The sequence below is a fragment of the Anolis carolinensis genome, chromosome 2, assembly GCF_035594765.1.
Source record: "Anolis carolinensis isolate JA03-04 chromosome 2, rAnoCar3.1.pri, whole genome shotgun sequence".
Lineage (NCBI taxonomy): Eukaryota > Metazoa > Chordata > Lepidosauria > Squamata > Dactyloidae > Anolis > Anolis carolinensis.
Window position 1 is genome coordinate 97,294,431 of NC_085842.1, and position 15,516 is coordinate 97,309,946.

A 15,516-nucleotide genomic window follows, 5' to 3' on the forward strand; every position below is an offset into this window, starting at 1 on the left:
TTCCAGGGGGCCAGACTGCAGCAAAGGTCCTTGCAGGCCGCGATCGCGACCTGCAAGGACCTTTGCTGCAGTCTGGCCCCCTGGAAAAGGCCAGGCCGGCGAGGCTGAGCTGCGCGGGAGCCTCCCGTGCAGCTCACCCTGACCCCGCCTCTCACACAGCGTGGGAGGCGGGGCCAGGGCGCCTGACGGCGCCCCCCCGGGCCTGCACCCGAGGCGGCAGCCTCACGTGGCCTCCATGTTGGGCCTGCCCTGATCAAAATGATGTGAAGGACACAGCAACTGTGTCATCTGCACAAACTTCAGTTCATGAAATCAGTTCAGGCATATGCTGCAATGTCATTATTCCCCAAACCCATGACACCCCTATTTTCTCTATGGAAATCGGGACACGCCTTCTAAGCGCTGCCTTGTTTTACTATGAATAGTTCTAGGTTTGGTCCCCTATCTCCGCTTCCTCCTGCCTCCGGTTTGGAAAGAGTTAAAAGCCGGCTGGACCGGACGAAGAGCAGCGACAAGTGTCCGCACGCCGCAGCCGCGATACAAACGATATAAAAGGGCTGCGATGGCCAGCGAATCGTCGACGAGGCCGAGGAGGAGGAGGAAGAAGAAGAAGAAGGGAAGAGCGCGGATGCGGGGGCTCCTGCGCCTTCTCCTCGGGAGAAGGAGGCGCTTGCGGGGAGAGGAGGAGGAGGAGGAGGAGAAGCCGAGGAAGAGGGGGCTCCCCGCACAGGCAGCCTTCGCTTCTCCCCCTCTCCTGCCCCATCCCTCAAATATCTCTACAAGACCCCAGAGAAGCCACCAGGCTCAAGAGCGGCAGGAGCAACGCCAGGGCGGAGGAGGAAGAGCGCAGGCGGGGGGACGGAGGGAGGGAGGGAGGGAAGCCCCCGGGGTGAGCGCGGCCGGGAGAGAGAGAGAGAAAGACCCCAAAAGAGACGGGGGGAGCCAAGGACGCACCTGGGGGTGTGGGACCCGCGGAAAGGCGGCCAAGGGTCCACCCCAGGGAGCCCTGTCCTTTCCCCCGCAGCCTTCTTGGGAAGAAGCGCCTTCCAGAAACTAAAGCTGGCGTCCTCTGCTGCCTCCAAGTTGGCTCTTTCTCCAAACTTGTTGGAACCGCGCTTCCTTTCCTCGGGTTTCTAGGACGCGCATGGGAAGCTCTCCTCCTCCTCCTCCTCTTCCTCCGCTTCCCTGGGAAGTGTTGCGTGCCTTATGGCGAGCCCATCCCGGGTGCTTGGGGGGCTGAGAGGGGCCCAAGCTCGCCCAGTGGGAGCAGCCCTTCCAGGGAGAGCGGCCCCGAAGCGCACGGGCCACTCCTCCGCCAACTTCCCCGCCAGGAAACCCCGCGGAGTTCTTGTCCCGCGTGGCGGGGAAGTTCACCTTCAGGCTTCTCCCGCGCTCCCTTCCTCGTTGCCTCCGGGCTTCCCTCGGCCTCCCTTGAGCTCTCCGTTGGCTTCTCCTGGGTCCACCGGGCATGGAGGAGGCGGGCTCCTTGCAGAAGAACCGCTCCGCCGGTGGAGACAAAGCCGAGGAGCTCTATCCCATTTGGGCGGTGACTTTCCTGGCCCTGGTCCTCATCATCACCACCGCCGTGGACGTCCTGGGCAACCTCCTGGTGATCCTCTCCGTCTACAAGAACAAGAAGCTGAGGAAAGCAGGTAAGGCTTTCTCGCACTCTTGTGCTCAGTTTTGGCCAGCTGGCATTTGGTCGCTTGTTTGCTGCTGTTTCTTCTACACAGCAGCCTGAAGAATGGTGGTTGGGAGTCATCCGTCTGGAGATTTAGCAAAAAGATAACATGGGATTGGTTACATTAAGAATGCCTCCTCTCTGTCACCAGTCATTCCTCAAGTACAGTAGAGTCTCACTTATCCAACACTCGCTTATCCAACGTTCTGGATTATCCAACGCATTTTTGTAGTCAATATTTTCAATACATCGTGATATTTTGGTGCTAAATTCGTAAATACAGCATTACTGTGTATTGAACTACTTTTTCTGTCAAATTTGTTGTATAACATGATGTTTTGGTGCTTCATTTGTAAAATCATAACCTAATTTGATGTTTAATAGGTTTTTCCTTAATGCCTCCTTATTATCCAACATATTCGCTTATCCAACATTCTGCCAGCCCGTTTATGTTGGATAAGTGAGACTCTACTGTATGAGCAAACTTGGGCCCTCCAGGTATTTTGGATTTCAACTCCGTAGGTTGTTGAGATTTGTGGGAGTTGAAGTCGGACACACCTGGAGGGCTGAAGTTTGCCCACGCCTGCACTCCTGATGTACTCTGGTAGAAAGAAGTTCTCCTCTGCCCCAAATATGGTCTGAATCTTTTGGTTCCTGCCAACATTTCACCCCAGCTAGGTAAATAACCCTGGTTAACCTCCTTTGAAGAGCCTCCAGTGGCTCAGTGGGTTAAACCGCTGAGCTGCTGAACTTGCTGAACAAAAGGGGGAGCTGGGGAGTTCCCGCTGTGAGCCCCAACTTCTGTCAACCTAGCAGTTCAAAAACATGCAAATGTGAGTAGATCAATAGATACCACTCCAGCGGGGAGGAAACAGTGCTCCATGCAGTCATGCTGGCCACATTACCTAGGAGGTGTCTACCGACAACTCTGGCTCTTCAGCTTAGAAATTGAGATGAGAACCAACTCCCAAAGTTGGACTTGACTAGACTTAATGTCAGCAGAAAACCTTTACCTTTACCTAAACTCCTTTGAACTAAGTTTATAATTGAGGACTATATGATGAACAGGGATGTAGTGTTAAAGTTTGGGCACCTATAAGCATCCTTGTAGCCATACCCAAAAGGAAGATCCAAAAACGCAATCATATTGAACTACAGTCACCACTCTACATTGACTAGGATTAGGGCAGCCATGGGCAAACTTTGGCTCTCCAGGTGTTTTGGTCTTCAGCTCCCATGATTCCTCACAGCTGATAATAATAATTATTTATTGAAATAGTGCTTTTTTCCTAAAAGAGACCCAAAGTGGCTCACAACATATCAAAATCATACAAATCAAACAACATATACAGTGTTCCTTCACTACTTCGTGGTTCACTTTTTGTGGATTCGCTGTTTTGTGGTTTTTCAATAAACTCTAAAAGACTATTATAAATAATAAAAAGTTACAATTTACAGCCTAAGAAAGGGAGGAAGGAGAAGCTAAAGGGAGAGAAAAGGAGCCCAATCGGCAACGGGAGCTGAAGGAGGCGATTTATCAACACATGATTGGTTGATAAAGACGTAAAGATATCCAGAAGATATTAATGCTCAGGTGGGTTGGTATGAGGAGATGTGGCCAGATAGGTAAGTTGGATCTGAACCATTTAGGGCTTTAAAAGTCAAAACCAGCACCTTGAATTGGGCCCAGAAATATATTGGTAGCCAGTGCAAGTATTGTAGCAGGGGGGCAGTATGCTCCCTGGGTCCAGCACCTGTGAGTAACCTGGTTGTGGATCTTTGGACTAGTTGAAGTTTCCGGGCACTTGTCAGGGGCAGCCCCACATAGAGCCCATTACAGTAGTCTAAATGGGATGTAACCAAGGCCTAGACCACCATGGCTTAGTCTGGCTTCTAAAGGTATGGTTGCAGCTGGCGCACAAGTTTTAATTGTGCAAATGCCCTCCTGGTCACCATGACGCCTGGGCCTCCAGGCTTAGCGATGAGTCCAGGAGGATCCCCAGACTGTGGGCTTGTGTTTTCAGGGGGAGTGTGACCCCATCCAGCACAGGTTGCCACCCTATATGCTGATCTGACTTACAACTGACCAGGAGGAACTCCGTCTTGTCTGGATTCAATTTCAGTTTGTTTGTCCTCATCCAGTCCACAACAGCTGACATTGGTTCAGGGTCTGGGCTCCTTCCTTGATTTTTGGTGGAAATTTCTGGGAGTGGAATTTCTGGGAGTTGAGGTCCAAAACATCTGGATGCCCAAAGTTTGCCCATGTCTGGGTTAGGGGCACAGGGCTCCATAAATGTAATATAATACTAATAATAATACAATATAATAATATTAATTATATATTATATATTACATGTAATATTACTAATAATATTACAGTATAGTAGTATAGTACAATATAGTAATATGTAATGCAAATATTGTGCTATGCTAATAATATAATACAGTAGAGTCTCACTTATCCAACATAAACGGGCCGGCAAAATGTTGGATAAGCAAATATGTTGGATAATAAGGAGGCATTGAGGAAAAGCCTATTAAACATCAAATTAGGTTATGATTTTACAAATTAAGCACCAAAGCATCATGTTATACAACAAATTTGGCAGAAAAAGTAGTTCAATATGCAGTAATGCTATGTAGTAATTACTATATTTACGAATTTAGCACCAAAATATCACGATGTATTGAAAACATTGACTACAAAAATGCATTGGATAATCCAGAACATTGGATAAGCGAATGTTGGATAAGTGAGACTCTACTGCGTCTAGATCCAGGGAAGTCATGCTCCCCCTCTATTCTGCCTTGGTCAGACCACACCTGGAATACTGCGTCCAATTCTGGGCACCGCAATTGAAGGGAGATGTTGACAAGCTGGAAAGCGTCCAGAGGAGGGCAACTAAAATGATCAAAGGTCTGGAGAACAAGCCCTATGAGGAGCGGCTTAAAGAGCTGGGCATGTTTAGCCTGCAGAAGAGAAGGCTGAGAGGAGACATGATAACCATGTACAAATACGTGAAGGGAAGTCATAGGGAGGAGGGAGCAAGCTTATTTTCTGCTGCCCTGCAGACTAGGACACGGAACAATGGCTTCAAACTACAGGAAAGGAGATTCCACCTGAACATCAGGAAGAACTTCCTCACTGTGAGAGCTGTTCGGCAGTGGAACTCTCTCCCCCAGACTGTGGTGGAGGCTCCTTCTTTGGAGGCTTTTAAACAGAGGCTGGATGGCCATCTGTCGGGGGTGCTATGAATGCGATTTCCTGCTTCTTGGCAGGGGGTTGGACTGGATGGCCCATGAGGTCTCTTCCAACTCTACTATTCTATGATTCTATGATTCTACTGTATATTGTATGTACATGTAATTTATAAGCCGCTCTGAGTCCCCTTTGGGGTGAGAAGGGTGGGATATAAATGTAGTAAGTAAATAATAATAAATAAAGAAATGTGGAAAAACGGCAAGTTAAAAAAAAAACCTTTTTAATTTCAGGGAACACCTATCTAGGAATCACTAGATCCTCCTGCATGACTGTGATCAATCCCTGCTGTGGTGGCCGCACAACTCCAGGCATTCTTGGTTGACACTGATTTTCTAGATCCGGCGCAGTCCGGTTTCAGGCCGGGGCATGGTACCGAGACATCCTTGGTCGCCTTAGTCGATGATCTTTGCCGGGAACTGGACAGGGGGAGTGTGTCCCTGCTGGTTCTGCTGGACCTCTCAGCGGCCTTCAATACCGTCGATCACGGTATCCTTCTGGGGCGCCTTGCCGGGATGGGGCTCAGGGGTACTGTTCTGCAGTGGCTCCGGTCCTTCCTGGAGGGTCGTTCCCAGATGGTGTCATTGGGGGACACCTGCTCGACCCCACAACCATTGTCTTGTGGGGTCCCGCAGGGGTCAGTACTGTCCCCCATGTTGTTCAACATATACATGAAGCTGCTGGGAGAGATCATCCAGAGTTTCGGGGTGAGGTGTCATCTGTACGCAGATGATGTCCAACTCTGTCACTCCTTCCCACCTGTCACTAAGGAGGCTGTTCAGGTCCTGAACCGGTGTCTGGCCACTGTGTCGGACTGGATGAGGGCCAACAAATTGAAATTGAATCCAGACAAGACAGAGGTCCTCCTGGTCAGTCGTAAGGCTGAACAGGGAATAGGGTTACAGCCTGTGCTGGATGGGGTCGCACTCCCCCTGAAGACACAGGTTCGCAGTCTGGGGGTTCTCCTGGACTCATCGCTGAGCCTGGAGCCCCAGGTCTCGGTGGTGGCCAGGGGAGCCTTCGCACAACTAAGACTTGTGCGCCAGCTGCGCCCGTTCCTTGGGAGGTCTGACTTGGCCACGGTGGTCCATGCTCTGGATTACTGCAACACTCTCTACGTGGGGTTGCCTTTGAAGACGGCCCAGAAGCTCCAACTAGTACAACGGGCGGCAGCCAGATTAATAACTGGGGCGGCATACAGGGAGCATACCACCCCCTTGCTAAGCCAGCTCCACTGGCTGCCGATATGCTACCGAGCCCAATTCAAAATGCTGGTCTTGACCTATAAAGCCCTAAACGGTTCTGGCCCAATTTACTTATCCGAACGTATCTCCTCATATGAGCCAGCTAGATCCCTAAGATCATCTGGAGAGGCCCTGCTCTCGGTCCCACCTGCCTCGCAGGCGCGGCTGGTGGGAACGAGGGACAGGGCCTTTCGGTGGTGGCTCCCCGGCTGTGGAACACCCTCCCCACAAATATCCGACAAGCCCCAACTCTTCTGGGTTTCAGAAAGGCTGTGAAAACATGGCTGTGTGCACAAGCTTTTAACGAGTAATATGATAACATCAACATGGTCCGATTGAAGGCTGAAGCATGAGGTTTTTAGACAAATGGATCTAATTTACATATGTTTTAATTTTTATAATGTATTTTAATGATGTATTAATATAGTTTTAATTGATTATGTGTACTGTTTTTGTTTTATTATTATGTTCTTGGCATTAAATGTTGCCAACTGTGTAAGCCGCCCTGAGTCCCCCCGGGTGAGAAGGGCGGGGTATAAATTCTGGAAATAAATAAATAAATAAATGACATAGAGATTCCTAGAGAGATGTCCCAAGAATTTGTAGGCTGTCCAGCATGACTCAGTGGTCAGCTTCCAGTGGAAATTAAGTATAGAGTTGCAGTGGAGCACCTAGAGGTTCCTAGAGAGAAGATTTTAATCAAATCTGCCAATAATCAGATCCACAAAAGTCAAACCTGCAAATGTGGAAAGCCGACTATATTTATATCTAAACCAATATATTAACTTGTGCAAACACACGTGTATGAAACAATACCCTCCAAATGTCATTTGTCCTATGTAGTATAATAATCAGGTTAACATCAAATAACTTGGGAGAAAAAAGTTAAAAGCTAATTAGCTTTACATTATTAACTATAGCTGACTGTAGCCCTGAATGGGAAATGTTCATCATAGATCTTTTTTTATAATATCTGTCTTGTTTTGTGTTGCTTTGCTCTCAGCAGCAAAAAGAGTACAGTGTCAATATAATAATAATAATAAAACTTTATTTATATACCGCTCTATCTCCCCAAAGGGACTCAGGGCGGTTTCCAAAGAGTACAAATACAAATACAAAACAACATACACTAAAATATAACAAAAATACATCATAGATAAAACACAGCAATTTCAGTTAAAAAACAATCGCAGTAACAGCCTTCGATCAAGGGGTGGGAAACATTAGTCAGGGCGAGGCTGTCCAATTCAGTCCAATTCTTTTTAGAGCTTCTTTCAGAGTTTAATGAGCTGCCAGGTTGTCTCATTAAGGGTTCCAAATGAATTGTATTCAGTAGATAAAAATGTCTGCCCTGCATGCAAGAAAACACTTAGCAGTTTACCCTCATAAACCTCTGGGACCACTTCACAGTAAAAGATTGTCCCTGTGTTTTTTCCCCAGATCTGATTATATTTGAAAGCTACGTAACTAGTAATACAGTGAAACATCATTTCTTCAAGAGTCTTAGGCATGTGTTATAATCCATCTTCAAGCCTGTAACATGCCCTTCAAATAAAACACAGTGAAAATTTAGGAGGGAATTCATCTTTGCTGTAGTATCCCCACTGTGAGCTAATCTATGCTTGTTTTCCGAGGGTTTAGCCATGCTACTTGGTTACAAGTAAAGCAACCTGTAGTGCCCTGAAGATGACACCAATTAATTGTGATTTAAACTTTGATAGGTTAGAGTTTATTCCATCAGATGAAGTTATTATTCCAGGTTGTCAAGTTCTTAGGCAATCACAAGAATATTAAGCAGCTTCATTGGATCAAACCAAAGTCTTTTTTAGTTCAATATCCTGCTTCACACAGTGGCCAACCAGATATATCTTGGGAAGCCAGCAAGTAGGACAGAATGGCATTAATCCCTTCTGAATGAGGTTATCCTGCAACTTATATTCAGAAACATGATCATTTCTGGCACTAAACCTCATATATAGGCATCCTGATTAGTAGTCAGTAATGGCCTCATCTTCCATGAGTTGATCTAACTCGCTTCTGACAGCTGCCTGAGTTGGCAGGCGTTGCCACATCCAATGCCTGTGAATTCTGTAGTCAAAAACATTGTCTTTATTACAATCAGTGCTATTTTGGGAACAATTATTCTACATTTGTACTATTTTTAGGAACAGCTATACATACATTTCAGCTTTAGCATAATTAGCACTATCTGTATTTTCCTCTATTGTATGTCTTTTTGATGAGAGTTAAGGTTTTTTTTGCCAGTAAAGTGAGTGTTTGTGTATACCTGCCAATTTAAGGCAACACTTGATGTATTTAATGAAGTGGACTCCTAAAGCATTAGCTAGTAAGATGTCACAAAAGTCTTTCATAGTTTTAATTTGTGACAAATAGTGGTTCGCTTTCTCTACTGTCCAGAATGTCATAAGGCTGCTGGGATGCATCCACACCACCATGGTTCAATGCTATTAAATCATAGGAGTTGTAGTTTCAGGAGTTTGTTGGTCTTTTCTGCCTAAAAGTGCTGGTGAAGAAAAGGTTAAAGACCTTCTAAAACTACAACTCCCATCATTCCATGCAATGAGCCATGGCAGTTAAAATGGTGTCAGATTGCATTAATGCCACAGTATAGATGCACTCCTAGAAGCTATATCAGATTCAGAGAGGCAGCAGACATCTGGACAACAGTTAATGGGGAGCAATCCTCATGTCCTGCTTTTTGGCTTCTCTTCCCAGAAGCAACTGTTGGCCATTTGTTCAAAGAGCATCGGTAAAGATTCACATGGACTGTGATGCATAAAGCACAGTGGAAATGATATATAGAGCTGTAAGGGATTGATGACTCATTAATTTCTCTGTAGTTCCTTCAGACATCTGATCCATGTATGATTAATCTCAAAACTCCAAGAGACTAGACGTCAAAATGGATTAGCCATTGCTCTAAATATCTGATCGTGAGTGCCAGTTCTCTTTGTGCTTACCCAATTGTAACATTGAGCAATAATATCTCAAGCACACTTCATCCTAAACTCTCAAAAGTCTTTGAATTCATTACCTTATCTCCGAGTAGAAAACTCAATTGAAGATTTTGTTTTCAGCCTGAGGACATAGCTGGTTTTGCAGCCCCCTTAGGCATTCTCTGCTTCTCTTATTTTCTTTTTAAGTGCATGACCAGGAAGAGTATTGAAAACAAACAGCCTTTCAATCCATTGAAATTTCCGAAGAGCCTCTTCTGCTAAAAGCAGCTGAACTTCCGTCTGGGAATACATACCAGAGATTCTGTTGCTCCTAGTTTGTTTGCCAGTGGGTTGACATGGCAAACAATTTGAGAGCTTGCCATGTTTCTAATGCAAAATAGCAAAAGACACATAATATGTATGAATGCCTGGTAGAGAAGGAATTATGTCAAGGAAATACACTGAATTATAAACTCTGGGATTATCAAGTGGATCTGGATTGGTAAAGCCATCCTGTCCATTCTAAGTTATATTTTACAGATTTACATCTTAGCTAAAGTCCCTTGGAAAGTTTCTATCCCCATTTTGATGGATTTTAAAACAAGGGTATAGAAATGAGGGTGGAAGTGAGATTGTTACTGCTCTTGAGGGACATATGACATTATCTCGTTTCCTTCAATTTTAACTTGCATCTGAAAATCAGGAACCTCTGACACCACCCTGACTGCAGAATTATAGGAGCTTGATGCCATTTTAATAGCTCCATCATACAGAATCCAAAGGTGTGCTGTTTTTGGGCACCAGAGCTCTCTGGCAGAAGAAGCATAAATATTTGCAAAACGACAGACCCCAGAATTCCATAGCACTGAGCCATAGCAATTCAAATTACTATAATTCTGTAGTGTGTATACAGCCTTTGTGTGTCAAGGTAATTGCAGATTTAAGTGAGTCTAGTGCATTTCCTTCTCCATGAAATAATCCTCGACTTACCCACAGATCATTTCAAAATCCATACTTTAGGCCCTACAGCCTGCACTTGACTAATACATATGGTTGATTTATACACACATACATAGTAATATTTGGGCCATACTGGTGGGCCTTAATGGGGTTGGCACTTCCAAACATCTCTGTTGGGAAAAGCTGAGCTAATTTGTTTTTCATCCCATTTATCCTAATTCATTAACCACAGATTAGCCTAGCCATTGGCTAGTCCTTAATTTGCAACTGAGACTGACTCAAAATTATTCAGAAGGAAATTTCCACCAACAAAGGTGATGTGTGTATGGGAAGGCACATAAAACAAAGGGCGGTGTAATCCATCATATTTCCAATATAGTTGCTGGATGGCCCTGTTTAGTTGTTCTTCATGCTCAGAATGTACATTGGGAAAGAGAATGCTGGATCTACCCTTGTTATGATCCATGGCCCTCTCTGGTCCTACTCTCTGGACTCTCAGTAAGTATATTGAAATCAAGAATTGGAGAAGGCCAACACAGGAGTTACTAAGGGTCAGCACCACCTTGAGACAGAAGTGGGGGAGGTTATCTACACGTTTCTGCTACCCCTATTAAATAATAATCTCAAAACAGAGTTTGTATGGATCTGTGTTTCTTCGTGTGAACTCTGTTTTCTACTCATTGTTGTTGGATTGCAACTATCATTAGCCCTACCCCCTCAATGGATTGTCACCTTGTCTTGGTGAGGGGGCTTGCATGTTCTAATGACATAACCATCGGAATCATTTATTTATTTATTTATTTACAGCATTTATATTCCGCCCTTCTCACCCCGAAGGGGACTCAGGGCGGATCACATTACACATATAGGCAAACATTCAATGCCTTTTAACATAGAATAAAGACAAACAAACATAGGCTCCGAGCTGGCCTCGAACTCATGACCTCCTGGTCAGAGTGATTCATTGCAGTTAATTGCAGCTGGCTTGCTCTCCCGCCTGCGCCACAGCCCGGGCCCAGGAGGGGCTGCAGGGGAGGTTCCAGACCAAGCACAATCCAAAGACCTGAAGACCTCAGTGGTGGATCAGGTGGAAGATAACATGGTACATGTTACAACAGCTGTGAAGGCAGAAGAAGGCTGCAACAGATTGAAAAGTCAATGTCATTATGTTAACCATGCCACTGGTTGGGACCCTCACTCTGTGAAGACTTTGTGTTGATCGGCTGTGCACTGATCTCCACACATTAAAAAACTCATGCACATGCATCTTCCAAGAAAAATAAAACTCTTGGAAGGCCACCATACTCTGACAACGAGGGATCACCTAAGAAGACCATTAGCTCTAGCCATCACAGCCAGTGATAAGGGATGATAGGATTGTTAGAGTAAGAAAGTTAAAATTTTGAGTTGCTTTTATCCCTTTCCCCCTCCAAGGTAGTAGTAGTAGTAGTAATAATAATAATAATAATAATAATAATAATAATAATAATAATAATAATAATACTTTATTTGTATCTTGTCCCACCTGCCCTCTGGGGACTCAGGTCGGCTGACAACAAAAAATGGCAGCCACTTGATGCCAAAAAATACATAATAAATAAATTAAATGATTAATATCACACAGGTAAGCAAGGTTGCTGCTTTTTTGATGTCTTCAGCCCAATTTTAAGTATAGAATAAAAACAGTTTCCAAAAAAGTTGAAAATACTCCACAACCTGCCATATTCAGCTGAAAGAGAAAGTTGGGCATCATTACAAGCCATGATTACAACTCTCTAACCTCTCCCCACCTTCTTTTATACTAGACTGTGAATAGTAAAGTTCAATGTGCTGGTGCTTTCATACTGTACTGCTGGGCAAGATCTCAGACTGACTTATATGCCTACATTTAAAGGACAAGACCCTAACCTCAGAGTTATAATCTGAAAAAACAAAACATAAAATGAGTACAAGAAAACTCAAACACAGTTCTTGGCGTTATAATATTCCTCAACCCAGTGGAATGGCTGTTGAGGAAAGTGAAGTCCTTATAGAGCTGGCATCATAGAAGAATTGATGCTATCTGCACTCTCTCTCTCTCTCTCTCTCTCTCTTCTACAGTTTAGGGAAGTGGCTGCTAGATACACGGAAAATAGGAGTTTGGGGTGGGCTGCTTCAGAGATTTTTTGCAGAATTAGTCTTTCAGTTTCCTCACCTTTAAATTTTAACAGTTTTTGAACTGGGGAGAGCCATAACGGAAATGAGCCCCTGAACTGAACTCAAAATACCAACTTACTTGCAACATAGACAAGTGCCATTTTATAGTTTAGCATTGCAGATTGAGTATAGAAGAGTCTTGCTTATCCAAGCTTCACTTATCCAAGGTTCTGTATTATCCAAGCAGTCTGCCTTTTAATAGTCATTGTTTTTGTAGTAAATGTTGCAATGTTTTGGTGCTAAATTCATAAATACAGTAATTATTACATAACATTACTGTGCACTGAACTGCTTTTTCTGTCAATTTCTTGTAAAACATTATGTTTTGGTGCTTAATTTGTAAAATCATAATGTAAATTTATGCTTAATAGGCTTTTTTCTTAATCCCTCCTTATTATCCAAGATTTTCGCTTATCCAATGTTCTGCCAGCCCGTTTATCTTGGATAAGTGAGACTCTACTGTACTTTGTTTTGGTAGATGGAGAATAAGTTAACCGCTTATTTATCAAGAACTGTTAACCTTGTATCTAACTTTTAGATTTGTATTCTAGGCAATGCCTTTGTGGTCAGCCTGGCTGTTGCAGACTTGCTGGTGGCACTGTACCCTTACCCGCTAGCCCTTATTGCCATTTTCCATAATGATTGGGTTATGGGATACCTCCACTGTCAGGTGAGTGGATTCCTGATGGGCATGAGCGTCATAGGATCCATCTTCAACATCACTGGTATTGCCATCAACCGCTACTGCTACATCTGCCACAGTCTAAAATACGATAGGCTCTTCTCCATCAACAACACACTTTGTTATGTGGGCCTTGTTTGGGCTCTTACCTTGCTGGCCATCATGCCAAACCTCTTTGTGGACTCCCTGAAATATGACCCCCGGGTGTATTCTTGTACTTTTGCCCAGTCCGTCAGCTCTCTCTACACCATTATGGTGGTGGTTGTCCATTTCTTCTTGCCCATCACTATTGTCAGCTACTGTTATCTCAGGATCTGGATCCTGGTACTCCAGGTGCGGCGGCGTGTCAAGCCAGACGTCCGGCCCAGAATCAAACCTCATGATTTCCGGAACTTCCTGACCATGTTTATGGTCTTTGTTCTCTTTGCTATCTGCTGGGCTCCACTCAACTTCATTGGCTTTCTGGTGGCATTGAAGCCAGCATTGGATTCCTCTATACCAGCATGGCTATTCACAGCCAGTTACTTCATGGCATACTTTAACAGTTGCTTGAATGCTGTGATTTATGGAGCACTGAATCACAACTTTAGGAAGGAATACAAGAGAATAATTCTGACTCTATGCCAGCTGGCTTTTAGAGCGGACTAAAAGAAATCCACTGAATTCAAGCAGGATTCGATCACGTAAAGGTGGATAAAGCTTACATGAGTCTCCTGTGATCACAGGATAGTAACTGAGAACATAACAGAGTATTTGATGGTTTGCTCTCTGAATGCAGTGAGATTTGCGAGTTGCACTTCAGGACATAACTCGCATAGCAAGTCCTGACTTCTTATCCGTAAAATCACGTTGGTCACAGATAGAGTTAAACCAAGTAAATTGTAGCACATAATGCATTATTTATTCCATGAACTACTTTCCAGGCTCTCATAGATTTTTGTGCTTGCTTTCTACAGTACCACTAAGGCTGAGACTTCTTCTCAGAAGGTTTCTGATATTCCCCAAATAGGTTTTATTAAATGCAGGGACTGTGGCAAGGATAACTGATCAGTGCATATGAGTTATCTTTTTTTATGCCTCCCTCTCAAACACTGTCCCCAATCTGAGATAGAATATGCATAGAGATAAATTGGAGGGGGCTTCCAGATTGAGAGAGGAAAACTTGAGTAATTGATTTCCTAGAGAGATGTAGCTCTTGAAAGCCTAACACAGTGATTCTCAAAGTGGGCACTACCGCCCCCTAGTGGGCGCTGCAGCAATCCAGGAGGGCGGTGATGGCCACAGGTACATATATCTTTCTGTTTAATTGCTATTAAAATTTAAAAAAAATTAATTTCCAGGGCACTGAGTAATATTATTTTCTGGAAAGGGGCCTAACACATTTGTGACAACTGTCATGAAGTATCATCTATCAGATACATGAACTGCTATTTAAAGATAACTCCTCCACCTAGTCTTGTACTAGATGAGAGAAAAACTGTTTTTCCATTGTATGCACAAAACTGACCCCGACACACATACGCACATCACCCCTTTTGCAAGAAAGTGAGCAAAATTTGCCATGGAGTAGAGTGAAGTTGGAGCCCCCAGTGGTGCAGTGTTTTAAAGCGCTGAGCTGCTGAACTTGCAGACCAAAAGGTCACAGGTTCAAATCCACTGTTGGTTAGTATTCAGAAGTGATTGGGTTAATTCTCAAGTCTCCCCCCACCCCCATCATGAAGAACACTAAGCTATCTCTTTAAAAATTGTGTGAGGATGTAGAAGACTACAGTATAATGAATCACAACTTCTTAGAGAGCATATAAAACCAAAAAAAATCATTGTTTGTTTTTCAGGAGCTCATTTCAGTGAATGTAGCACATACTTCCAGAAGTCTTGTAAGCGAATACTAGTAATATGAATGGCCAACAATAGTAAGAAAATGAAGGTAGCCGTAAGGAAAAAAAAATCCTATAGACATACCTGTCAAGACTGCAAGGAATATATTCTATATTTCATTGGAATTCAGCATTAAATGAGTCCAGATTTTATTCAGGATTTGAATGACTTGAGAAACCTTTGATACACAGTAATCTCTGACATAAACTTTGCAGTGAATTCCATTGTCATTTCCAAGATCACTGAAGAACAAAAAAACCAGGGCAATTTTTTCAGATCTTTTGCAATTTCCAAAGATATAGGTTGGTCTGTTTCAGCAGAAAAAGGAAAGGAGGGATGAATCCAGAAAAATCTTTAAGTCTATGATTTACACTTTGTACATTCTACTGCATTGGAAGACGTGAGTTTATATACATAAAATCTCATGCAAAAATATAACAGTCTTAAATATAGTGCAACATTTTTGTTGTTGTTTTTCTTCCCTTCCTCTTTTCTGAAGTGTTCCAAAAAACCATCAGAAGACAATAAACTTGTCTTTAGCATTTTAATGTCACGAGTAAAAAAATGTTCTATGGTTGAAGTAACTTTTGTGACATGCCTAATAGGGACCAAAGTACAATAAAAGAATGCCATTTGAACAATCTGTGATATCTGTTTTC

General features: G+C 43.7%; 2 protein-coding genes across 2 annotated transcripts in view; one reads left to right on the forward strand and one right to left on the reverse strand.

Annotated features, from left to right (window-relative positions):
- Positions 1-899: 899 nt before the first annotated feature.
- LOC100553233 (melatonin receptor type 1A) lies at positions 900-15,500 on the forward strand. Its single transcript, XM_003217486.3, has 2 exons — positions 900-1,652; positions 12,849-15,500. The coding sequence occupies exons 1-2, from the start codon at positions 1,469-1,471 to the stop codon at positions 13,625-13,627; spliced, it is 963 nt and encodes a 320-aa protein (XP_003217534.1). The 5' UTR covers positions 900-1,468; the 3' UTR covers positions 13,628-15,500.
- LOC100553431 (proton-coupled amino acid transporter 1) overlaps positions 7,213-15,516 on the reverse strand; it is an 83,851-nt gene continuing 75,547 nt past the window's right edge. The window contains exon 11 of the mRNA XM_062970271.1: positions 7,213-11,238. Within this exon, the coding sequence (XP_062826341.1) occupies positions 11,174-11,238 (65 nt within the window). The 3' untranslated portion in view covers positions 7,213-11,173. The remainder of the gene's footprint in view (positions 11,239-15,516) is intronic.

Excerpts from the sequence above, each read along its gene's own strand:
- LOC100553233 (XM_003217486.3), top strand. The coding sequence starts at position 1,469 with ATGGAGGAGGCGGGCTCCTTGCAGAAGAACCGCTCCGCCGGTGGAGAC. Across the intron at positions 1,653-12,848 it reads CAAGAAGCTGAGGAAAGCAG|GCAATGCCTTTGTGGTCAGC; the intron begins GTAAGGCTTTCT and ends TTTGTATTCTAG.